The sequence below is a fragment of the Gorilla gorilla genome, chromosome 15 (assembly GCF_029281585.2).
Source record: "Gorilla gorilla gorilla isolate KB3781 chromosome 15, NHGRI_mGorGor1-v2.1_pri, whole genome shotgun sequence".
Taxonomy (NCBI): domain Eukaryota; kingdom Metazoa; phylum Chordata; class Mammalia; order Primates; family Hominidae; genus Gorilla; species Gorilla gorilla.
This window is the reverse complement of record NC_073239.2, coordinates 88,566,278-88,593,139: the sequence shown is the minus strand read 5'-3', so window position 1 is coordinate 88,593,139 and position 26,862 is coordinate 88,566,278. Positions and strand designations below refer to the sequence as shown.

Sequence of the window (26,862 nt, the reverse complement as noted above, 5' to 3'; positions counted from 1 at the left end):
ACACTGACCAACATATATCTAGATCCTGACTGATATTTGTATATTAGCTGTTCTAAAGTTCTTCCTTGTCATACTTCGTAGAGTTTAAAAACTTTTATGTAGACATGACAGTCTACTAAGACTTCATGCTACACAAAGACTCTATGTATGCTCTCATACCTACACCTGTAAGCACTGCAGCTCTGTGCAAATACTGATGCATCTGTACAATAACCTTCAAAATAGTTAGCGGTTTTCTAAGAGCCAGGAGTTGAGGATTTATGTAACTTTTGAACTGGTTTGAGTCATCAGGCAAAAAACAAAGAAAAGTCATTCTTTCATTTTTTTGAGACAGTGTCTCACTATGTTGCCCAGATTGACCTCTAACTCCTGGGTACAAATGATCCTCCTGCCTCAGCCTTCTGAGCAGCTGGGACTATAGGCCCATGTCACCATGCCCAGCTAGTTATTCCTATTTGCTCATTGGCATGTACTGAGTATCAGTCTATTATGTTCATGTTGGCACGGCCTATGCAAATATACTTAGGATGAACATATTGGGTGAAAAATCCTCTTGTACTGACTAGATGGCAGTAAAAAGGTATATGTGATCGCATAAGTGGGTAGCAATTGGCTACAGGTGTCTGAGGGGGCCTTAAGGAAGCAAGAGGAAGGAGACCTGGAGAATAGCTGGCTAACAACCGTGGACACCAAAACAAGTCAGGTCAGTCAGTTACAGAAGAGATGTCTATGTGCAAGCATGAGGTAGGGTTTTTAGCTTTCTCATGTGTGTTCTTAAATTAAGCTCCAACATCAGAAACAGCATTGGTCAGCAGGTCTAGAGGATTTTGGACTAACTGAGGAGGTCCTTGATTGCCACACAAACTGGCACTGCCTACTGCCAAGGCCAGAACCCTAAGAAGAAAATGAATGCTGCTTAAATTTAAAAATGTCCTTAAATTACTACTATCTTCACCTCTCCTAGGCTTACCACTAATCATTTTTTTTTCAGTGGTTCATTTTAAGATCTGAAAGTGAAACAGTCATTACCAAAAAATAAAATAAAATAAATTTTCTCCCTAAATTTCCAAGCTTCATAAAGATACACATATATTCTAGGGAGCAATAATTTAGAGCAATTAATAGACGTTTTTAGTTATAGAAAGTTACCAGTATGTGTGGCTTCTTTTAATGACATTCAAATATAGCAACTCTATGTAATTACCAACCTGTATTAATGTAGCTCTCATGAGGAGCTACAAAAGATCTGCATGATCATCAAGAGGGAGACTAGAGGACAGAGAAGGTAGGAATGGAGCCCAGCCAGAAAGATGCAGTGAAACTTAATCACTGTAATTTAGACTTTGTCACTGAGTCCCAGGTACAAACTCTTTTAAGCACTGTCAAGATATCTCTACATTAATTGCTGTTCCTGTCTTCTGAGGACACAAACACTCTAATTTGCTGTGATTTTAGTTTTTCTATAGCAATGTGCATTTGGTGGCTAAGTCCCCTTTCCTTCAGAAAAGGCAGGCTGCTAAAGCTCTGATTATCCAACTCACTCTGCCAAGATCAACATACCAAAGTCTCAAAACATCCCTACTTACCAGAGTCTAGAAATGAATGTGACTCAAATGAGTGGGTGAGAAGCTCTGCCACCCTCCCTGAATGGCCACATTCTTCTCTTCTCTAGTAAGTTTGACTTTCAATAGGAGAGTTATTTCTAAAGGAGGATTTCAATGATTCTGCATTCTTCCAGTTAGAAGCAAAAAATTTAGATAATCCTTTGAGGCCTTCAGGCAGCTCCAGTCAGCACATTCAGATAATGCAAACCCAGGTGCTTTTTTCAGGGAGCTTTGTTGATCCCCTGGGATTTGTTAGATAATGGCACAGCCGCACATTCTGTGCTTTGGTTTCAGGGGCCCAGCTCTTTCCAATCTCACTCCATGGTGATGCCATTTGAGACAAGATCTCTATAACCAACTTTCTTCTGCCATCACATTGGACCAGAGAAATATTTTCAGATGGAAGACATTCTTAAAAAAAGGCATCCTCCTTTCAAAATGACAAATTGAAAACCAAAGAAATAGGAGTCAAACTAAACTTAAAAACCAGAGAGAAACTATTCAGATATGCAAAATGTTCTAAGTCAATGCACAGTCTACTGAGATGGGGATGTGCCAAGAACAGCCAGCGAGTGTCATCATTCTGTCTTGTGTGATTCTGTCTATATGGTTATGGCATCTGATGCCCACTTCCTGTTCTACTTTGGCAAACACATCTCTTATACCATTTGAATCAAACAATCTACTTCCTGAATTGTGGAACGGAATACATAGTACTCAAGAATACTGAGACTACTTTCCCAATTTCCTTTTGCTTGGAAGCCATGGAGTTTCCAGACCTATCACCATCATTTTGAGATCTGCAATGTGGTAGTGGTAAACAGAAACAAAACTAGTGAAAGGCTTCATACCATGGGGCCTGACATTTTAAATGAAGGGAAGCTCAATGATAAGTAACGATAGAGACTCCATGAGAAAACAAAATACTCAGCTGGTCAAGTGAAAGCAATCCAAATTAAGTAGAGGATGTCCTCTCTCCTTAAGGTTATCTGGGGTTTACTGACACATTATGTGCCTAGATTTCCATTTGAAAAATAAAAACTAAATTAAGCCTCTCTATTACTTTTCTTTCTTTCTTTCTTTTTTTTTTTTTGGGACAGAATCTCACTCTGTTGCCCAGGCTGGAGTGCAGTTGTGTGATCTTGGCTCACCGCAACCTCTGCCTCCTGGGTTCAAGCGATTCTCCTGCCTCAGCCTCCCAAGTAGCTGGGATTACAGGTGCCTGCCACCATGCCCAGCTAATTTCTGTACTTTTAGTAGAGACGGGGTTTCACCATGTTGGCCAAGCTGGTCTCAAACTCCTGACCTCAAGTGATCTGCCCACCCCGGCTTCCCAAAGTGCTGGGATTACAGGCATGAGCCACCACGCCCAGCCTCTACTATTTTTCTTGAGGTCATAATCATAGCAGACCCAGAAGATAGCAAGGTTAGATGCTCTCACACATTGATCAATGACTGACAACAATCGAAGATAAAAGGAGAAACCACACAGAGATCAACAGGCCTAAAAAGACAGTGATGGAATGCTTCTTCCCTATGTGGATCTTGTCACATTGGGGATTTTAGGCTCCAATCAAGAGGAAACGACAAATAGTATTTATTTTATCTAGAGGTGTGATCTTCAAGGATACAGGGGAATGTGTACTTTCCTATTCTGAAAGGTATGTCTAATTTTAGCTACACCTTTCTGTTGGACATCCCCCACTCTCAACCCATTGCTGCCAGGAGCCAATTACTGAAAAAAAGTTACCATGTAAATATCAGGTAAGTGAGGTTCTCGGCTTGAGAGGCACGTAAAGGACGTGCTTGGCATCGCAAACGATGCTCTGTTACTCAGAAAAGACCCCTTTCTTTTAAAAATATGGTCAATATTTTAAAAACATAGTCTTCAAAAGCTTGTCCCAGTATACATTCCCTATTACTCACCGAAAGCCAACATTACAAAATTACAAATTTCCTCTCAAATTGTAGTAGCCAGGAACATTATTTAAAAAATCAAATCCAACTTTAAAAAGAATAAATCTACAAAATTTTCTCACAGTTTAAAATAATGCACTAAAATTGCAGGATTAAAGTATTTTGAAGGCAAATAAAGGGCATTAAACATATAAAAATAATTGTCACTGCAGAAAAACCTCCTTTCCTTACACACTATTGAGCAAAGTAAAGTGGGCTGAGGCCAGGGAACTGGGCTTAGGTCTGGGCTGGGAATCAGAGAGACAGCGGGGAAGGGTGGTTACCTTGTGTGGGAAGCAGCATCGTTTATACTGAAGGTGCTGTTCTCCCTTGTCAGAGGACTCGAGCCGGCTTGGCTCTTGCTGTGTATGTCTAAGCTCAGGGAAGACTCTGTTTTCCGGTCCAGGCCGTGGCTCTCTGTCTCCAAAGTCCGATCTGCCATGGAGATTACTTCACTGGAGCTGTGCCATAGGGGTGCCACCTTCTCCTTGCCTGGCCCTGAGCGAGGTGACGATGTGGCAGCCCCCAGCGAGGCTGTGCTGCCGTGGCTGGGGCCATAAGAGGTGGTGTCAATGCCACTGTCAGCAGAGGTGCCTTGCAGATAGTTATAGCTGTTGAGTTCGGATTCTGTGCGGTCCCCATCGTACCACTTCTCATCACTATGGGCACTCGACGCATTGCTGGAGAGAGTATTGCTACTGGAGTGGCTCGAGTAGTGGCTATCAGACTGCAAGAGAAGCAGGATTTATTTGAGTGCAAAGTTTTGCTTCCTGAACAAGAGAATAACAGAAATGACACTGTGATTAATTTCTAGTTATAGGGCTCTGAAGGCCTAAAAGTTCCAATAATGACTAGTCACAGTAAGACAGGGAACCTACGTCACTATGGTCCATTCAGAAGTATCCATGGTAAAGAGTACTAGAAACGTGTTTTTTTTTTTTAATCTATTTTTCATTATTTGATTTATGCTAAAGTATCAATACTATTGAGATTATTTTAGTCAGGAAGAAATTTAAATTGTCATTGAAGTTTTAGTATCTTAAAAGAGAAAGGAAATGACATTTCCAAAGGGATTATAATTAGAAAGCATGTTAATTCTAAAAGCCCTATTTGTTCAGAGTAAATAGAAGGCTAAATATAAGACTTATGTCTAGAGAGAGCTCCTTCCCCAATTAGCCTCTGTTTAGGAGACAGCCTTCTAAGACATGCTTTGAGGTGAAATTTATACAGAGGTACCAAGGTAATTCAATGGGGAAAAAACCAGGTTTATCATGAAACGATGGTGAGACAACTGAATATTCACATGCAAAAAAGAATAAAGTTGGAACTGGGGCAGCGGCTCACACCTATAGTCCCAGCACTTTGGGAGGCCAAGGCAGGTGGATTGCTTCAGCTTAGGAGTTCAAGCCCAGTCTGGGTAACACAGCAAAACCCCATTTCTACAAAAAATACAAAAATTAGCCAGGCGTGGTGGTGCCTGCCTATAGTCCCAGTTATATAGGAGGCTGAGGTGGGAGGATCACTTGAGCCCAGGAGGTTGAGGCTACAGTGAGCCGAGATTGTGCCACTGCACTGCATTTCAGCCTTGGTGACAGAGTGATACCCTGTCTCAAAAAAAAAAAAAAAAAAAAGAAAGAATAAAGTTGGATCCTTACCATATAGAAAAATAAACTCACAAATGATCAAAGATCTAAATGTAAAAGCTAAAACTATAAAGCTCTTACAAGAAAACATATGTGTAAGTCTTCAGGACCTCCAGTTATAAAATGGTTTCTTAGCTATGACAACAAAAGCATATGAAACAAAAGAAAAAAATAAACTGGACTTCATAAAAATTTAAAACTTTTGTGCTTCAAAGAACCCAATTAAACAATGGGCAAATGATTTGAATAGACATTTCTCCAAAAAAAAAAAAAAAACACCAAAAAACAAATGTCCAACAAGCACATCAAAAGATATTCAATACCATTAGTTATTAGGGAAATACGAATCAAAACCACGAGATGCCACTTTGGCTATAATAAAAAGAGCCAGATGATAATGAATGTTGGCAATGTTGGGTATATAAAATGGGGTGGTAACTATGGGAAAACAACTGCAATTCTACGTTGGTATATATATACCCAAGAGAAATAAAAAGGCATGTTTCATTGTACATGGATGTTTACAGCCAAATTATTCATAATAGTCAAAAAGTAAAACAAACAAAAAATCCAAGTGTCCATCAACTAATATATGGATTAAAAAATAGGGTATATCCATAAAATGGAATATTATTCAGCTATGAAAGGGAATGAAGTACTGATTCATGCTACAACATGGATGAATCTTGGGAACATAATCAGCGAGAGAAGCCAGGCTCAAAAGGCCACATATTGTATAATTTCATTTGTATGAAATGTCCAGAGTAGGCAAATCCAGAGAGAGAAACTGGTGACTGTCTAGGTCTCCCAGGGGATGACAAGCAGTCGGTGGTGGTGATGAAAATGCCCAGGAATCAAGCAGTGCTGGCTGGATAACTCTGTGAAAACGCTGCTACAACTCACTCAATTGTATATTTTAAATGGGTAAATACTATGGTATGTGAATTATATCTCAATTTAAAAAACATATAGAACTCTTTCCATATGCTGGCTTAGATGCTTAGAAGGAACATTTTATAGAGTTTCCCAAATAAATAAGAATTTAAAAGATATCTGAATAAAATAATATTTTAAATTAGAGGGAGGCGGGAAGTCCAGATGATTGCTGGAGATTAAAAAAGGAGAGAAGGAACTGTGTGTGTGTGCGTGTGTGTGTGTGTGCATGTGTGTGTGTCTTTTGGTAGAGGAAGGAGCAGGCTCTTCATTGGCTAAGGGGAGGGGCAGGAGTAGGACATGCCAGTTTCTTTTTTTTTTTTTTTTTTTTGATGGAGTCTTGATCTGTCACCCAGGCTGGAGTGCAGTGGCATGATCTCAGCTCACTGCAACCTCTGCCTCCCGGGTTCAAGCGGTTCTCCTGTCTCAGCCTCCAGAGTAGCTGGGACTACAGGTGTGTGCCACCACACCTGGCTAATTTCTTGTATTTTAGTAGAGACGGTTTCATCATATTGGTTAGGCTGGTCTCAAACTCCTGACCTCAAGCGATCCACCTGCCTAGGCATTCCAAAGTGCTAGGATTACAGGTGTGAGCCACCATACCCAGCCACCAGTTTCACCTCAAAGTGAAACATCTCTTCCCCTTGAAAAAATAATCAATCCCACTTACTTTATTGGTGTTACTCTAGTTTTTCTCAATAACAACTTACTAAGTGCTGTAATAAAGCCTTCATTTATTCTTAATAGGACAGAACTTCTTTAGCTCCAGACCTGTGCTGTGAAATCTGGTGACCCTTAGTCATGTGTGGCTATTGAGTACTTTTAACATGGCTGGTTTGAATTGAGATGTATCAAGAGTGTAAAGTATATAATCCATTTCTACAGAAACATAATGGGAACCATATATGTAATTTTAAATTTTCTAGTAAAAAGTAGAAAAGAGGCCGGGCGCGGTGGCTCACGCCTGTAATCCCAGCACTTTGGGAGGCCGAGGCGGGCGGATCACGAGGTCAGGAGATCGAGACCATCCTGGCTAACACGGTGAAACCCCGTCTCTACTAAAAATACAAAAAATTAGCCGGGCGTGGTAGTGGGCGCCTGTAGTCCCAGCTACTCGGGACGCTGAGGCGGGAGAATGGCGTGAACCCGGGAGGTGGAGCTTGCAGTGAGCCGAGATCGCGCCACTGCACTCCAGCCTGGGCGACAAAGCAAGACTCCGTCTCAAAAAAAAAAAAAAAAAAAAGTAGAAAAGAAACATGTGAAATTAATTTTAATAATATATTTTATCTAGCCCAATGTGCCCAAAATATTATTTTACCATGTAATCAGTATAAAAATTGTTAATGAGGGAGGGGAAATTTATAGATCAATTGGGATCATCTATCATTTACAAGTAGATTTGTGACAATATCACATTGTCACAACTTGCCTCAGTAAATATTTTCCTCATAGAAAGGTTTTCCTCAGTAAACCTTTCTCTTCAGAGAAAAGCGCAGGGCATGCTAACTCTCCCTTGTTTTTTTTAGCTTCAATATTCATTTTTCTATAGCAAAACTTACATGCATCTCTCATTTAAAGTTCTCTGGGCATCTTCCATAGTGAACTAGTAAGCATGAAATACAATATTTCCTCATTCTATAGAATGACGTCAATATAAACATACACATTCCAGTGAACAGACATACCAAGGAAATCAACTGCATGGGGAGGGTGTCCCGTCCCAATAGCGGTTATCAGGGAAGAAGAGTGGGGAAAAAAATAAGAGGGGGGTTGGAGAATGATAACCTCATATTCCCAATTTTACTGTGAGAAGGAATTGTGTATTACTATAGCGAAAGGATGAAATGTGTATGGCTATGAAAGACAAGAGAAGCGGTAGAGGAGGCATAGGGGAAGCTGTCTGTCTCCTACACCTCCTCTACTGCAGCAGAATCAAAGATATGGTTGGAGCATCAGTCCTGCTGGAGTCCTCTCACGGCTGGAGCAGGACTGACGCTCCAACCACATCTCATGCTTGCAATTGTGTAAGCAAATAAAATCAACTTCTAACACATTTCCACTCCTAACATTTCAGGGTTGTTAGTGACTGAATCAGATGACCAGACCTGTGGGGGTGGCAGAAGCACAGCAATGAGGAGTTACAATTTATCTCAAAGCAATCTAAAGGCCATGGCAGCAGAAACTGCAAGGCCATGGCAGCAAACGACCACTCTTTGCCAGAATGATTTCCTCTTTGGCCATGCAGAGGAAAGAGCAGAGCATTTTCATAGTGCAAGGAAGGTACACTGCTAGGAATCTAATACTTTTTTAAGTTTACAGTTAACTTACATGCCCTTGTTTGTTTGGAGACAAATGAACCACTGGATCCTGCCGCATTAATCTCCCACTGGGGCTCTCTCGGAAAGCTGGCAGTACCTTTGATACTGCTGGGAGATGGCATGTTGGCTCTGGAATACAGCATAGGACATTATGGTGCAGGCACTAAGCAGAAACAAGCACATGGTGACAAATGAAGATGGCTTGCCATTGCATCTTTCAGTTCACTGACCAGCAAGCTCTGCATTTCAGCAGTAAGCTTGTTAAGAGTCTATAATGATAGACAGCAGGTCAGAAACTTAAGTGGCTGATGGATAAAGCTTGCAGCTGGTGACAACTTGTCACGTCATACACATTAGCATAGCCAAGTACCACCAAACCAAAGGCCATGAACAACGCAGCAAAGTTCAGAATCAACTTTTGGTTTGGGGGAAAAATTTAGATTATATGAATTAAATTTATGAAATTCATTCATTGCCAAGTGTGGCTAACCTAGCTTGGTCTACATTACCTAGACAGGCATGGATGCAATCACGTGTTACTTACCATGACACTTTGGAAATATTTTACCTGTATATTCATGCTGCTCGAGGACAAAAGAATTGAAATCCTGAGGTCCTCTATAACTGTAAGCTGAGCACAACAGAAAAGACACACAGCAACTAGTTTACTTAAAACAATTGCTTCCTTTTGGACTCCAAGCTGGCGTTCAAGATGGGGTTCCAAAAGTGAGAGATAAAGAATTTATCCTCCATAACACCACTATAGCTAATAGCAAGAATCCTGGGCCTCTGAAACACCCTTCCTAACATGTAGAGGACAGGGCAAAATACTCCTTGACTCTGACTCTCAACCATTTCCAAAAGCAGAGGCAGAAAAGCGAACAGCCATAAAGATAAGTGAGCCAAGTCAGTAGGCTAAACTCCTGTCTCCACTGTGAGGAGGGTACCTGTTGATAACACACTGATGCCTAACCAATAAGAACCTCGTAAACATTCTCAATCAGTGCAAGTCATTAGAGAATGTTGTTCTTATAAACTGAGTAGAGAATGGTCAGCCCATTATATACTCAATATTGGGTACTGAGTAATAAAAATGAAACAATTATTTTTCTTGACTTCTCCCTGGAATGGCTTATACCAGCTAAGCCTTCTGATTCCTTCTGATGTGCCAGTTAGGAAAGGCTTGGTTATTTTTCTGGAATGCTGGGATATCAAAAATTATTTTAAAAATTATTTTAATATTTTATTTGAAGGGTTGGATTTCCAATGGTGAAAGGCCACCACTTGGACCTCTTGTACTGTAGTGAAAAGGCTTCTTTGGCAGGCTTCAGGGGTATCTTATTTTAAAAAAACATATACCTTACAAAAAGATGAACAAATAGGTTTTAAAAATTCATCTACATTCATTTTTAAGTCTTATCTATTAAGAGTGGGATGCCACTAAAGTAAAGTGGATGCAGGGAAAAAAAGACTAGAGGGAGGTTTGTGTGAGAGAATGAACAGGGGTCTAGGAAGAACCTTGTAATTACCCTTTCCATCCCTTCTCACTCCGTGTGACTTCCCGAGAGTGGGAGGCATGACACTGCATGCCTCACAAAGGGCTTGCTGGCAGCCTTGTTCAAAGCCTGCACTAGGAGCCAAAAAAAGCCGCTAAAGTCATGCTGAAGAAGGGATCCTTTTCACATGTGTCGTTACCATCTCAACAGTATCAAAACATATGGGATTTAAAACATTCTGTCAAGAGTAGAAAAGCAGATCAGAATATGCTCAGGTTTTCTGTGTAGGGGTGGGTAGGATAAGAGTGGAGAATGACAGATGGCTTCAATAACAAGGCACATCTCACTGAAGCTACTGGAACAAAGCATATCTTCAGAACCTAGGAACTCCATTTCTCTTCCTCAACCCCTGTCTTAGTGGAACACATCTCCACTCCTTTCTATGTCCATGGTTAGTACATTTACTTGGGCACAGTCATTAAAACCGGACAAAACAATGAATTTGCAGAGAAGATTAACAGATGGGTCTTGTCTTATAAGATTATCTTTTTCAGCCCTGAAATGTACACCTTTTTATCCTACACTGATGCAACTAGAGATTAAACAAAGGAGGAAAAAATCCAACAGTCTAACAATCTAGATTCAAGTTAATGATGCACCAACTGTGTTGGTACCAAATCCCTGAGGCTCCTGTGTTGAAAATCTTGTTTCATGGCAAAATGTTATTGTATCAACTAGTGTTATGGTGTCACTGTGAAACAACATATATATAGAAAGAAAGGGCTATGCAGTAGAAATCCGGGCACAAGCTCACTAATGCAAATCTCTTCCACCCAGCTGTTTCATACTGCTAAGACATTTCCTTAGCTGACAGCTTAATAGCAGAGTGAGAAGAATTTTTTTTGAAAGCACATCAGGGAGGAAAGAGATTCTAAGCAAGTTACGGTTGTGACTGAACAATAATTGTATCTCTTTTCCACTTTGTTAGTAGTTTTGTTTTTTAAATTGACATTAAGTATACCAAGCAATCTCTCAAGGCACTTATTCTAGGCAAAAACAAATAAACAAGGGGGAGGAAGGTACTTAGTCTGGTGTTTTAATCTAGGTGCTCAAAATAATTCCTATCGCCTTTCCACTTTTGAATTTGGGGTCACTTAGAATTCCTTTTCTCTTAGGTCTTATTTATTGTTTTCACTTATACATAATCTAACAGAGACTTAATTCTAATTCATATTTATTAACTAGGGCTATCTTTTATAACAATGTTTTGATAACATCATCAAGAGGTGACCTAAGTCACCTTGTAAAAGCAACTTTCTTCTTGTAGAAATTGATTACTTACCCATCTGGTCAGCAATGCTATCCTCACTTCTTTGCCAGCTAGGCGTGGATTTTCCGCTGCCACCAATATCTGACTGGGTGTTCTGCCTGTCAATGGAGGCTGGGGATCTACGGCTCACTCCAAACCTGTGGTGATTTCCGCAAAGGCAAAGACAACATCAGGGACCTTACCCATGAGGGGAAGGCAGTCCTGGGTGTAATGAACTAAATTTTAATGACAGGCACTACTGGTTTTTGCTTATGTGTCTGTACTTGTATACACACCCTGGTTCGTGTTTACGTGGGTGTGGAAATGTGTATGTTGTGGTCAATATACACCACTCTGCTCAAAAAGGTATGCATGCTATGTAAACAAACTTGTCACAAAGAGGGCGGAAGCCATTAGGACTGAGCTAACCTAAGGTATGCAGTATAAGAAACTAAAATTTTCTAAGCCCTCGTACAGCCAAGTTCAGACTTACTCACAGCCAAAAGAAAAAGTTCACAAACTAAATATTAATATTCCATATATATCTTCCAAATGGTATATTGTGGGTTTGTTTCTCTTAACTTGGTAGTTTACTAAATCATTAAGTCAGTGGTTCTTGGAACAAGTATTTTCTGAGTACTTGCTTTGTGGTCTGAAATACAAAGATTACTATCATTTAGATCATGTAGAAACCACGTTCAAACTGTATAAATTTTAAACTGCCTTTGGGAAGGGCAATTTGGAAGCAGGTAAACTGGCAAAAAATAAAGGCAAATGTTTATTTCTGGAAAGAACATTTAGCTATTTAGTGAGCCATCTTTATTTTTCCCTTCGTAAAATAATAATACATGCTTAATTAAAGCATATGCCTTGACTAGCAATATCAACAAAGTAAATACTGACTGAGCCCATGAAAAAGTGCCAGAGTGTAGAATTTAAACATTCATATGGAAATTTACTAATATATATGTGGTTACTAATGAACTTATGCATAATCTATATAATAAAAGACCAAATAGGGGCCAGGAGCAGTGGCTCACGCCTGTAATCCCAGCATTTTGGGAGGCAGATACAGGAGGATCACTTGAAGACAAGAGTCAAGACCTGCCTGGGCAACAGTGTGAGACCCCAGGCTCTACAAAAAAAAAAAAAAAAAAATTAGCCTGGTGTGGTGGCCACTATAGTCCCAGCTACTCAGTAGGCTCAGGTGGGAGGATGGCTTGAGATGGGCCTGGATGAACTGATGCTTGTGGGGTGTCTTCTTGCTATAGGCTGATACACGTATGGGTAAAACCAGGAAGTGGTGCACAGAAAGGCAGGAGATAAACAATACGAAGACCTGGGGCCAAGTTCCAACCCCCATCCAATATGACTGAACAAAGTCACTGAATTTTTGCCTCAATTTATGTGTAAAACGGCAATTCCATTATAAGAAGCCAAGGAGAAAAATCTACATAAAGCATCTGCAAAGTAGAAGGGGCTAGAAGAACATTTATCTTAATAAAACTTTTTTTTTTTTTTTTTTTTGAGATGGAGTCTCGCTCTGTCACCCAGGCTGGAGTGCAGTGGCACAATCTCGGGCTCACTGCAAGCTCCGCCTCCCGGGTTCACACCATTCTCCTGCCTCAGACTCCTGAGTAGCTGGGACTGCAGGCACCCGCCACCACACCCAGCTAATTTTTTGTATTTTTAGTAGAGAAGAGGTTTCACCATGTTAGCCAGGATGATCTTGATCTCCTGACCTCGTGATCCGCCCGCGTCAGCCTCCCAAAGTGCTGGGATTACAGGCGACAGCCATCGTACCCAGCCAATAAAACTCTTATTATATCATCCCCCCAGTTACTGTTTCACAAATGCTTTTCATTTACATACCCCATCACAAGGCTCACTAAGCAAAGCTATCTCACATACTGATGTAGCACTTATCAAAAATAAAAACCTTGATTTATGAAAACTTCTAATTGGTTAAAGTGGTCATTTAAAAAAAGGACTCACAATTACACTTTTTGCCATCTCCTCCCTAAGGGTCCTTGTTTCATTCATAAGAGTAAATATACCTATTTATGATCCTATTCTAAATTTGTATTAAGACTTTTTTAAAAGGCATGGAGATGCCGGTTAGAAATGGATTCTAATCATGCTTTTACTTTTTTATTTTTTAAGAGAGAGGCTATGTTGTCCAGCTGGACTCATATTCCCGGCCTCCATGGATCTTCTCCTGCCTTAGCCTATCAAGTATATGGGACCACAGTGCCCGCTTGCTTTTATTTTTTGGTAGCAGTGTAAACTTTTAAACCTCTGAACCTTTTAAACCTCTGAACTTAAAGCTGGACATTTTTCTGGCCCTCTGGTTTTAAATAAACAATAAGGTAAAACTATCCTTAAACTCTGCTTTGGAAAACATTTTCATCTGATGAACTTTTAATTTCATTTCTCATGTATGCCCCCTATCCCCAATTTATTGTATGCCAGAGTATAAGGGATACCCAGTCCTGAAGAGCTAACATAAAACTTGTTCTAAATTTTACTTGGTGCTGTTTTTGAAGAGCTTAATTGTTCTTTGTTCAGAGAAGCATTTAGTAGTTTAAGAGTCACAGTTAGATTTGAAGGAGTTTTAAGTAATCATTTGGCTGACATATGAAACACATTCAGTGATCAAGGACTCTGCCTCATGAAGCCATCCAGTTCTTTCCAGGGCAGGCTGACAGCTTTGAAATATCTTCCTCAAAATGGGCTGGACCCTTCTTCTCTATAACTTTCATTTATTGGCCTCACTTGTCCTCACAGACAAATTTGATCCCTAATCTAAGAGTCCTGGAAGAAAGCTACTGTGGCCTCCTTACCTCTGTAATTCTCATCCTCAGCTTGCACATCCTCAGTTCTTTCTCCCACATGGTCTCCAAACTCCCCATTTACTGGGGCCCTCTCTTTGGACCTGCCCTGCCTGGTCAGAATTCCTCAAAGTGTGTGGTCCAAAAATAAATCTCCAAGGAGGGTAGAACATGCCCTATGTCTTTTAAACAGTTTTGCTTCTTAACTGCCTCTCATTCCCATCCTAAAACTTGTACAGGTGTTTTTTCTACTTTGGAGTAAATAAGAAGTGACAAAATCTGAACTGTGAAACTAAACAATATATACAATGGACAAACTAATGCAATTTGATTTCTTTGCCATTTAGTTCCTCGTAGAGGCTAGAGGATGATAAACTTCCTAAGAAGTAGTTTAAACCAGCCATGAAGCCATTTTTCTATCTGGATTATTAACTACATTTTCTCTTTTGTTTGTCTACAAATTGATCAAGGCTGGCTGAATGGAAGTCATTTTACATGTCTGAGTACAGATGAAAGAAATGATGCCAACAGGAACCATGTACAATGGGACAAACGCATAACTACCCTTCGGGCATGGACTTCTGCCTGTAAGTGCCCCCCACAGAACCAGTATCACTGGATGAAGACAAGTTGCTAGGAGAGTTCCGACACTGGGATCTTGCTAAAGCCATGGATGAGACCGTCACATAGATGTCCGAACCAGGAGACAGCCTGCATGTGCAATACAAAAACATGAAGTCAACAATTCAAAGGGAAAATCCCAAGGCAACGCATGATGGATAATATCATATAAATGTGACAAAAACAGTGACTTCATGGAGATAGTGAAAGTGAAGCCAGCTGGAAGCCTACAAAAGAAACTTCCCCATAAAATGACTCCCTAGGGGAACAGCTGGAAAACTGCCTTGGAGGGGGTGGGGGTGGGTGTCACAAAATAATGGGGAAAAAAGATCTAGAAAACATGTATGCTTCCAAAAGCTGCCAGAATTCAATTGGCTAAATTACTTATGCAGTTTCCTAGTATGGCAGAGCAGAAGATAATTGAACCCAAGTGACATTAACATAGCAATTAATTCCAATTTCTTACACTAGTCCTCCCAGAGTATATGACCATAGTAACACTGGTACATTTTTTGTATGCTTCTTTGTTTTCCAATTTTATTATTCACAGTCTGGAATGAATATTCAGATTTTGTTATTTAGTATTTATAATTCTGGTTGGTAGTAGTATCACCATATAAAAACCTCCATGAAAAAATGTCTAAAACTGCAGTTGTTGAATTTAACTAGAATTACTGAATGTATATAATATCACAGTAGAAGTGTGCTCCACATGGGCACCTCATGTATCTCTTTTTAAAGTTATGGGTCCTTCACACTGCCAACTGGCTGTCAAGGCAGAAACCATAGCTTTGTGGTCAGGACAGACATGTTTTTTCCCCTCTACCTCCTCTACTCTAGTAGGCAACATGGCAACCACAGGGATATGAGTAAGTGATGCTGTGCTGACAGTTGTGACTAGGTTTAAGCTAACCCTTAGTAACAATGGTATTTTATTTCAGAAGCAAATGCTGGCACAAATCACTCGACTACTTGTAGCAGGGGAGGTCATTTCCATTTTATAACTTAGGAAGCGAAATCTAACTAAGTCATCGTTCAAGTTCACAACAAGTCAGGTCTCTAGACTCTAAGCCCACTGCACTCCATGCTAAACTACTGCTGTCCCCTAGAGAAGGCCTGTTTTTTGTAGTTTTTTTTTTTTGTTTTTTTAATAAGACAGTTTATAATGGGTTTGCATGCTCAAACAACTTTGCACATAAAGCTATCTTAAGACAAGTCAAAGTTTTGATGTCTTCAGACAGAAGCTGCTTCACTGGCAGAGGCCCTGTCCCACAGTGAACCTATTTATCTTCTGAGTAGGGCAGGATGGGGCTTCAGGTATAGGAAGCTGAGAAGCTTTGCTAACAGAGAAAGAATAAGGATAGATACTAAAAAGTACAACTCCCAAATTAATCCATGCCCAAGAGGCAGATCTGACTTGAGAGCCCAGATTTGTCTCCGGCTGTCTCCTAAACATCTTGACTGGACACCTTTCACCAGCAATCCAAATCAGACCTTTTCAAGACTAACACATTTTATCCCACTCTCCAATAACCCAAACTGCCCTTCCTATATTTGTTATCTCAAGATAAACATCATTTTTTTTTTTTTGTACCACATAATGGCTTTATTCACAGGACAACTTGTGACTGCAAGTCATGTGACTAGTCAAGCTAAACATGGTGAAACCATTTTTTTCCTTCCTCTGTCCTTACTTTCCACAGTCAATTGGGTTAATTAAGTTCAACTACTATTTACTGAGCACAAACTGTGTGTCAGGCACCTGGTGCTGGTCCTGATAACACAAAGGCAAAGAAGATATCTAGTTTCCAACCTGCTGAGGGGCTTCTGATTTCTCTCACCTGCAGCCTGGGTCAGTCCAAGTGTCCCGACAGGTCTCTCAACTTCCAGGCTCTCTCCACCCCATTCCTCCAGCAGCCCCAACCCACCCTCTTCCATCAAGTCAACAGACTGCTAAAAGCCTATTCAAAGCTTCCCTTTGCCTACAGGATAGAGGACCAAATCCCTGAGACCCTCTTTAAGGCCTTGAACCATCTGACCAAACCCCATCCTCATCTCCATCCCCATTAATGGCTCCACGCACCCTACATTCTAGAGACAGTCAAGATGTCCCAGTTCTCAGACTCTGCCCATTCACACTATTATTCATCTTTTTCTCTCTGCCTGGAATGCCTTCTTCCTTTGCTACTCACATAAAAAGGCCTGATGCCAACATCATAGCTTTGAATTCATAGATTAGAATCTCCTCAAATCCCATGACAATCTGTTCTTTGCACCATTACACCAAGTCATATAGAATGGTTATTTTATGTGTGTCTCCCTTAATGTGAATTAAGATTCTGTCTTTAAGGGGCCAGGACTGAGCCTTATTTATCTTTACATTTCTGAGTGCTTAACATGTGTTTTGAATGAAGGAGAATCCTTATCAGTGGTGTAGAAAATGAAGAAGAGAAGCGGGATTCAGGACAAGTACCATAGTTATGTCAGATGCCCCAAATCAGGAGTTCTCAACTATGGTGGGGCTAGATCACTTGAACAACAGTTGGTCACTAATAATGAAGTGCTAAAATTTGTGAATAATTTAATAAAAGCAAGTGTAACAGACTGAAAGTTAATATGCCTTCTAAAATGCAAGAAAAAGGGATGGAGTTACAGGTGATAGAATTACACCTAAGCCCAGACACCCATGTGAGTATCCTCCATCTAACATATGATGGTGAGAGAACTTAGGACAATGCCTGTTCTAACTAGTGTGAAATGGGGCAAACAGGGAGACTTGGGATGTCAGTGTTCGGGAAATGTGGTGAGAAGAAAGAGGCAGGGTTTCTAAAGTCTTCCTGTTATCATCATCGATCTTGCTGTTGCTATACAGACTGTGAGAAATATGGGCCAACCACCCACTGGCACTGTAATTAGGTTGCCAGATCTCAAAGTAGGGTATGCGTGGGGCAGGTATGGTGGGGCCACGTACTAGTGGGATACTAGCTCATTTCTACTTCAGGTAATGTGTTTTAATAAGAGAAGATCAAGACATTTATCTGGGTACCATAACATGGGTTTCTCTTTAGTCTTTTCCACTGAGACATATTGCAAATTTCTCATTATTATTCTAAAGTAATTAATTGTAAGGTGATCTGAAAGGGGTATGAATAGGAGGAGTTGGTTATGAAAATGAAAACCAAGTAAGCCTTAAGGAATGACGTGAATCCAAATATAACAAAATACCACATTCCTTTCAACCTGAAGTGTTTGGCTCTTATACACACCTAATAGAAACTTCAAATAGAGTTTCACTTCATAGCTGCTTTGACTTTCTTACTGCAAAGGGGAGGAGGTGTTACAGAAAACTAGAAAAAAAGGAGACAGCAGTGGAATGTTAACCCAGTGAAGATTAATGCAACATGTAGGGGTCTGATGATTTTTTGACTTAGGGGTAAACAAGCAATGCCAGTGAAGTATATTTACGGTGAACATTAAAATGTTTATGCTTCTATGAGGAAGTTACAACATAATTCCAAAGGAAAAGTCAAGATGTAACCTTTACATTTGTATTTAGAGGCTGCTTTTCTTACCCTGCTCTCCAAACGTATATTAAGCTGAGATATCGCAGGCTAGTTCTCAACCTCAGCTTTCTTCTTTGGCAAATGTATCAGAAAATTCTATTTGGTTACTGGAGTTATCCCAAAGCGAAAAAATAGCATTTCCAGAAGGCTGGCATTCATTCCCATCCCTCTTTTGCATTTATATAACTCAATAGTAGCTTTGTTTTCTGACTGTTCACACACATAGAACACACATAGAGCAACTGATGGAATGCCACCCAAATGTTTTTATGACTCTAGATGTATGCATGGTAGGCAAAGAAAAATTCAGAATTAGCCCTTATTCTGATGACTTACTATTTTTTCCAAATACTCTGAATTTGATACTATCACACAAATATTATTTGAGAACAGACCTAGTGGGAGAGTGGAAGGCACCGCCGCCTGTCTGGGTACTGGCAGTCCACTTCTGCAGAGATAGCCTGAGGCTGATCGTTATAGGAAGATGGGCTGATTGCTATCCTGCCACTTTAAAGAGGTGCTTCAAGAACTGGGAGCAGTACCTCTCACATTGGCTCACACAGGAAAACCAGCACACTGATCTCCTGGATCTCTGTCCATCCCACCCCACCTCACAAGTGTACTCTGTTTTAAGAGTTGCAGAGTCCAGTGAAGTTACAGCAAGATCACAAGAGACTTGTCTTCTCTTTTGAGATAAATCCAGATCTTTCTGCTTAGTCTTAAAGAGCCCCAAACGTCTGATGTTAATGCCCCAATAGATTTAGAGGACAAAGATTAATACCTCTTTCAATTGCTGTGAGATCTTTCCATTCTGTTGAATACAGGCAATATTCTTTTTAAAGAATGCTCTGGTCACTGTCAGAGAGGAATTCTGTAAATCTTTTAGCATTAATTTCAGAAGATTTTCTTCTCTATATTTTTATAAATTTAGTCAAGAAATAACTAAACATTTTTAAAATAACTGATACTAAACATCCTCTGGGGCTTCCTTCTGCTGAAATAAAACACCAGGGCTTTTTTTTTTTATTGTACTAAGAATGCGCAATTGAAAAAGTCATGATCATGACCATCCAGAGACATTACTTCCACAGTCTTTTGACTACACTTAACACTAAACACCAGCTTTTCATTTATATGCAAATGCACTTCACTGCAGTGAAAACACAGAGTTGAAGGGGTTGGACATTTAGGAAGAGACGGTCCAAGATACGTCCTTCATTCTTCCAGAAGCAGTCGCACACCAGGCTAAAAAAGAGAGCTGACACACACACATACACACACGCACACACACACGGATTTCTAACACAACCACCCCTGTCCTCCACCACACCTATTCCATGAATCAACTCACAGGACGACATATATAGTGCCAACATTAATAGATTCTTATTAAACTGATCACTCCAGATTATGACTGATTACAACTTATCAACTTATGGCTATGGAATTCTAAGTGGCAAGTTGATGGTAAAATATTTTCCTAACTGATTAGGTAAGATTAATTAAATCTCTATTCTATTTCTTACTTTTTATTCCAACGTGAGATATGTACAAGGACATAAGGCCCTCAGTAACCCAAGTGCAAACAGTGAGTTGGTGGTATAAACAAGTGAGAGCACTTCGAACAGCAGCAGTGATGGACAAATTAAATGCTTGAGTCCATAATTAAGCACAGCATTTTACCACAACTTAGCAATTAAAATGCTATCCAACCAGGCAACAGGACCAAGTTAAAGTCTTCTGTCTTCAGCCATGTATATCAACTAGGATTCTTCCAAAATTATGTAAAAAAAAAAAAAAAAGAAAAGAAAAAGAAAAATCTCTACAACGATTCAAGGTGATGTAATTTGGGTGCTATATCCGGAGTAGTTTGAACAAGTTGTGTTCAACTTCAAGCAACTCGTGCCTGTCTTTTCATCGCTTCCTGTTGTGTACTTTGTGAACAGTTACTGCTGGCTTTCTAACCACATAATTCATATCAGCTGTTCAGACTAGATCATGGGAATCCTGTTCTTTTTTTTTTGAGACGGAGTCTTGCTCTGTCTCCCAGGCTGGAGTGCAGTGGTGTGATCTCGGCTCACTGCAATCTCCTCCTCCCAGGTTCAAGTGATTCTTCTGCCTCACCCTCCCGTGTAGCTGGGATTACAGGCACCCGCCACCACACCCAGCTAATTATTGTGTTTTTAGTAGACAGGGTTTCGCCATGTTGGCCAAGCTGGTCTCCTGACCTCAGGTGATCCACTTGCCTCGACCTCCCCAAGGGCAGGGATTACCAGTGTGAGCCACAGCACTTGGCCCCAAAATCCAAAACTTTTTGAGCGCCAATATAACATTCAAATGAAATGCTCATTGGAGCATTCTGGATTTCAAATTTGGGATGCTCAACCAATAGGATTAATGCAAATATGCGCAAAATTAAAAAAAATTGAAATTTGAAACATTTCTGGTTCAAGCATTTTGGGTAAGGGATGCTGAACCTGTATTATCCTAATTAATCTTCACAGATTCTAAGAGGTGGGGCCGTGACCTACTTGAGTCATGGGGATGTTAAAGTGCAAAAGGACAGGACCTTGCCCACTGCCACACACTCCCAGTAGCGTAGCCAGGATGCAAATCATGGCCCCTGGACAGCACAGCCTACCCTCCTGGTGCTTCTAGGAATTTCCAGGCAGGTCACACAAATACACAGGTGGCCCTGCAGAGAGGAAGCCGTTATGGAAACATTTCCCTAGGGTGAGTGCAGAATAGCTACTTTCGAGGCCCAAGGAATGATGAGTCAGTAACTGAAGAGCTGGAGCTGGACACAGTACTGGAGCATTCTCCTCCCATTTCTGGGCCACTCTGGAGTTTGTAAACGATGGGGAACTGGGAGGTGTGCCAAGCTGAAGCCATTGTGCCCATTTCCTGAATGCCTGAATAGGAACCACTGTTGCAGTATCATCTAAAAATGTGAACTTGCAAATCACATCAACTCTAATCCTGACATGGATGCCAGAGTAGGCTGTTTCCTGCAAGGAGTGGAAAACAGGAGCCTTCAGAATCCGGTCACTTTAAGTCAAATGCGGCCCTCTGCTTTTCTCCCTCGTCTTGGCTGACAAATACACCACCAGAATTCAGTTCCAACTAAAACCTTTTGAAGGAGTCAATCAAGATCTTGCATTTCACTTTGAGTCAATTTTAGAAAAGCTCTACCAGCAATATACTTTTAAAATGAAGTATTCTAAACTTAGTCAACAAAAACCAAATAATTCTACTTATATCTATGTTTAATGCTATAGCTTTATCAGACTATCAAGTGCTTTGCCTTTACCTATCATCTAATTTTTATAAAAGGAAATTGGTTTATTTTCTCCAAGATAGATTAAATTCTGTCCCCAGTTACTTAAATAAGCCCTTTTGATATTAAAGGGTCATTACCACAAATGGAAAGTAGAGGAAACTCTTAGTGTGGAAAGCTGGACTACCATGTGAAGTGTGGACACACTAAGTTGAGGAAACTCTTCTTAAAAAAAGCATTGGGAGCCTATTAAATGCCAGAGTCTGTGGCTGGTATTTGGAATACAAAGATGAATAAGACAGGCTAAGTTTAAAGAAATGGACAAATAACATTAAAGCGAAGTTTCATAAATTTTGTGAGTGAAGAAGCCATGTGGTGGTAAGAACATTCCTAGTGAGGCAATTAAGGTAGAAATGGGAGGAGAGTGTTTTGGGGAAATTAAAGGCGACTTGTCAGAGGAGCAGGCATGGCAAGACTTCAGCAGTCAAAAGAAGGAGTGGAAGGTGCACCAAGTAGAGGAGCTCCTAAAAAGGCATCAAGGGGAACATAGTGCTTGCAGAGGAGAGAGCCACTCACATGCCTAGGGATGGGGGAGGTGACGATGACAGGGGAAAAGGAAAGGCAAGTCCACATAGACAAACTTTTTGGGAGGGACAGGGTCTCACTCTGTTACCCCGGCTGAAGTGCAGTGGTGTGATCACGGCTCACTGCAGCCTCAAATGCCCAGGCTCAGGTGATCTTCCCACTCAGCCTCCCAAGCAGCTGAGACTACAGGCATGTGCCACCACACCTGGCTAATTTTTTTTTATTTTTTGTAGATACGGGGTCTCACTATGTTGCCCAGGCTGGTCTTGAACTCCTAGACTCAAGCCATGCACCAGCCTTGGTCTCCCAAAGTGGTGGGATTATAGGCATAAACCACAGCACCCAGCCAACACAGGCAAACTTGCTGGTGAGTTGGACTTGATCCTGAAGGCTGTGTGGAACTATGGAAGGGCTATAATGAAAGGCACAGCCTGAGGAGTATATCCATTTTTATTAGGTCATCTTTCCAGTGGGAGGCTGGTAATCATACCTAGAGGCTGTTGGCAACAGTTTAGGTAAGCAAAAGAAACTTAGTGCGAAATGAGAACTTCTCAGGCAATGGCAGGAACGTGTGTGGAGATGGGATGATAGTGCTGAGGGGAAGTTGATAACGAATCCTACTTCTGCTCTGGATACTCAGGTAGATGGCAAAGCCATCCACCAAGGTGGGTAACACACGAGACGGAAGAGGCAGAAGGAGGGGCAGGTGTGAAGGTCAAGTCAGCTTGAACTTGTGAATGTGAGACACTTTCATGCCTTTCAAGTGCAGATGTTCAGTAGGTAGTCAGGAATATGAAAAGTGAAAAAGAGACCAAGGCAAAACAGATCAGCTAAGGAACTGCCCACATACAGATGACGGTTGAGGTTGCTCAAGTGGATGAACCTTCTAGAAGAATTGCACAGTGTGGGATTCAAATAAAAATGAGGAAGAAGTGGGGAACACAAATTTCAGGGTGATGAGATAGGTACAAAGAGCTGACGATACAAAAAATTCAGGAATACATTTTGGAAGACAAGGAAGTGTAATTTGAAGAAAGAGGGAGTAGTGAATGGTATCAAATAAGCTAAGGACCTAACACCATCCAGAAGCTTTAGAAATGTAGAAGTCAGCTGGGTGCAGTGGCTCTCACCTGTGATCCCAGCACTTTGGGAGGCTGAGGAGGGAGGATCACTTGAGGCTAGGAGTTTACAACTAGTCTGGGCAACAGAGTGAGACACTGTCTCTATAAAAAAAATCATTTCAAAACATAAGCTGGGTGTGGTGTGGCGTACACCTGCAGTACTAGTTACTCAGGAGGTTGAGGTGGGAGGACGGCTTGAACCCAGGAGTTTGAGTTTACAGTGAGCTAAGATCAATGCCACTGCGACAGAGTGAGACCCTGTCTCAAAAAAAAAAATAATTAAAGAAATGAAAAGAAATATGGAAGTCAATGGGCAATGGGGACCTAGCTGGAGCATTCCCAGTGAAGTTCAAAAGTCCCATGATTTCAGGATCCTCATGGCAAGGCACGAAGCTGTGATGGAGGGGGCCAGTATTTGGAAAGCACAAGTCTGAAGCTTCTAACCACAGCTAATATTCTAAACAAAAGAAGAGTAAACACTAAATGGTGCTTGTTTTGTTTGAAAGCAGAAAATGACACAGTGGAAGATCAGCTTAGATCCTGTATGATATAACAAACTTAGAAAGCATTTCCTTAAAAATCAAGACTGAATGGTCACGTGACTATTATGCTCTCTGAGAGGAGAACTCTTTTAAGTTTGTTTCACACCCTATATGGTGCTGGTGTCTGTAAGGAAGGAGGGAGGGAGCCTGCAGACGCAGCTGCCATAACTGCGTGAACAAAAAAGGCCCCCCCATCCAGCTTCTTAAGACTTAAGTGCAGGGGTCTCAAGGGGAGTAACAATGACATCCAGGTAAAACTCAGAAGTACCAAGTGTTCAGTGAGCTCTAACATCAAATATTTACATAAAGGCTGGTAACACTAGCCTAAAAAAAGGAGAAAAGAAAATCATTTTACATGCCAAGATGTCTGTTGTTTAATCCAAAGCCCCTCAAATAGCTCGACTTTTATAAGCATATTAACACAGATCAGGATTTTATTGCTGATCCCGCATTATGTTTAAACACAGTAATGTATCAAGTTCAGCGTGCCACAGCCAGCAATTTTTATTTCAATCCTACCCTTAAGCTCTAGGTAAATTTGAGGCCAAAATAGTGACCGTATCATATTACCTATTTCTGTTGAACGAATGTTAATTGTTAATAAATACTACTCTCACAAATACTGTAAAATTCTGTAATCAGAAAGCCACCTGGAGAGCATAAAACTCATATATTTAAACCAAATAGAAATTAGACTTTATTCTATTTAGATGCCAAATGGATTATCAATTCTTACTGTGTCAGTTTCTCTTAACTATGTATAAAGAACATCATCCAACTAAAGAATTTTTATTAAAACTCAAAACACCAACATTTTTATGTCATAAAAATCCTGACCTTGATATTAAAGGAAAAATATTATGCAGATTTATTTTTTTTGTTCCTAATGAACTTTAAGTCTGGGATACTACATACAAATTAAAGAAAAACTATGCTTCTACAAGCAGTAAATAAGTGTTTTCACCCAAAATGGACTGTGTTGGATCCATCCATGGTTACTTAAGTGGACAGATTTGGGGAGCACTGGAGGAGTAGACTTGAGATGGCTGCTAACTTGAGCTTAAGTATAGCTGGTTTCTCTATGGTTAAACACAATTTCCCTAACCTACGGGAGAAAAAATGAATGGAATGAACAACTGTAAAGCATTCTTTAGTCACAATATTACGCCACACCATTACTGGTAAGGCAAGATTCAAGGTCTGGCAGACCCTGTCATTTATTTTCATGATTTATGATTCCTCTGAAAGGTCCAAATTATACTTGGTGAGTACAAGGTACAAATTGTAAATGGCACTCAGGACGGCGCTGGTATGCAGGGGAGAGTCAGATGGATAAGGGGTGCCCCGGTACTCCTCACTTCTGTATCTCAATAAGGTATTTGTTCTCAGTAGGACTACAAAGGGGATGCTTGAAGTTTTCAGTTATGTTTTACTAAATTTCATGAAGGAAATTATATTCTAAGGTGAATTTTATGCATCTGCGGACTCAAGAAGGACTGAGGAAGTATTTCTGATAAAAGTCATGAATCTGCTCTATCCTCAAATATTCCTGGAGTCACAGTAGCAAAACAAACTTTCTCAAACACGAGTAGCCCGTATCCTAAATTCTTTGGACCAGAAATGTTTTGGATTTTGGAAGTTTTTGGATTTTGAAATATTTGCATTACACTTGCAGTTGAGCATCCCTAATCCGAATATCTGAAATCCTCCAATGCGCATTTCCTTTGAGCATCATGTCAGTGCTCAAAACGTTTTAGATTTTGTAGTATTACAGATTTCAGACTTTTGGATTAGGATATTCAATCTATAGTACCTTCTCTTTATGCCTCAAAATTAAAACTTAAAAGATATTTTTTACTAAAAATTAGGAATGATGGGGTAAGAAACTGAACTTTAAATTTTCATAAAAGAAGAATATCCATCCAATTAATTACCATATATTTCAAAATGAAGATGAGCCAAATCATCCTAATATCCTGGAAACTGTAGGACTGAGATCTCACAAGTCATCTATGCCCTGCATCCTAAGATCTGAAATCCTAGTCTAGTGTACTGAATATATACCAGAGACTAAGGGGGCAGTGAGTAGAGGTTAAATTTTCCTGAAAACCTCGTCAGCCCCACCTATGGCCCTTTCACCTCTGCAGCTTAGAGAGTCACAAGCTACTCTAACGTTCTTCTAGAAGGCGCACTTACTGAGATCCATTTTCCTCTGGGTGGAGTAAAGAAGAAAGGCAGACACAAGTACACACAGAAATTACCTCTAGAACTCAAGGATCTACATCTGGAAAAAATGGAGTTCTGTATTCTCTAGCACTGAAAGCTGCTCCCATCAAAATATGATACTCAGCTACAAAAAATATTTTCCCTTTTGAAGGTCAGTATGACTGGCAAGGAGCTTTAGTTTCTGTTGCAGAAATTAAATTCAACATGGAATCAAAATACATTCTCAAATGGAATATTGTACAAAGGAAATTACACAAAGCCAATTTCACTTGTGAAAGCCTGCTGATTGTTCTGGAGAGAAAGAAAACAGCTCTGAGGTGGGGGAAAAGGTCCTTCTCTATACAGTGATTTCCTGGGTTCATCTTTCAAAATGTGGGCCAAATCATGAATTCCAGTTAGCACACACCTCAGAGGCAGCCAAGTCTGAAATGTGTCAAAAAAAGAATTTACTCAGAGGTCTCTTGGATGTTTTCCTCCTCAAAATAAGGAAAGAGAGAGGAGTCCAGATGGTAATGGGGCCACTATGGGAGAGGAAACTTTTATTGAGATAAATAGCAAGGCTCTGGAAATAGATCTCCAGGATGAAATGAGAAGTTGTAGAAAGATGACTATGTTTTTGGTTTGTCTGTTTTAATTAAACTGTTTGTCTGTTTTTATTAAATTATTTCTACATAGTATCCTAGTAACCTAAAATAGTTAAGTGACAATGTTTTATGCAACAGTTCAAAAGTCAGACTAAGATAAAGACTTCATAGTGTGGTTTCTAAATCTTCCTGCTCTCTGCTCCCAAACTGGAGCGGTGATGATTTACGTGTATCTGGGAACCGTTTTCCTCAG

The 26,862-nt window shown here is 40.4% G+C and overlaps 1 protein-coding gene across 37 annotated transcripts in view; it reads right to left on the bottom strand.

Annotated features, from left to right (window-relative positions):
• The window catches only part of SIPA1L1 (signal induced proliferation associated 1 like 1), a 415,163-nt gene that overhangs the window by 25,920 nt on the left and 362,381 nt on the right, over window positions 1-26,862 (bottom strand). For 20 of the 37 annotated variants that reach the window (XM_055362236.2, XM_055362244.2, XM_019009914.4 and 17 more), the window contains 4 exons: window positions 14,655-14,801; window positions 11,293-11,417; window positions 8,465-8,583; window positions 3,845-4,287 (listed from right to left, as the gene is read on the bottom strand). In XM_055362236.2, coding sequence (XP_055218211.1) covers window positions 3,845-4,287; window positions 8,465-8,583; window positions 11,293-11,417; window positions 14,655-14,801 — 834 coding nt within the window. Of the gene's footprint in view, window positions 1-3,844; window positions 4,288-8,464; window positions 8,584-9,022; window positions 9,086-11,292; window positions 11,418-14,654; window positions 14,802-26,862 lie in introns of all 37 variants that reach the window. The other 17 variants (XM_063697940.1, XM_055362226.2, XM_019009907.4 and 14 more) reach the window with 1 other exon arrangement.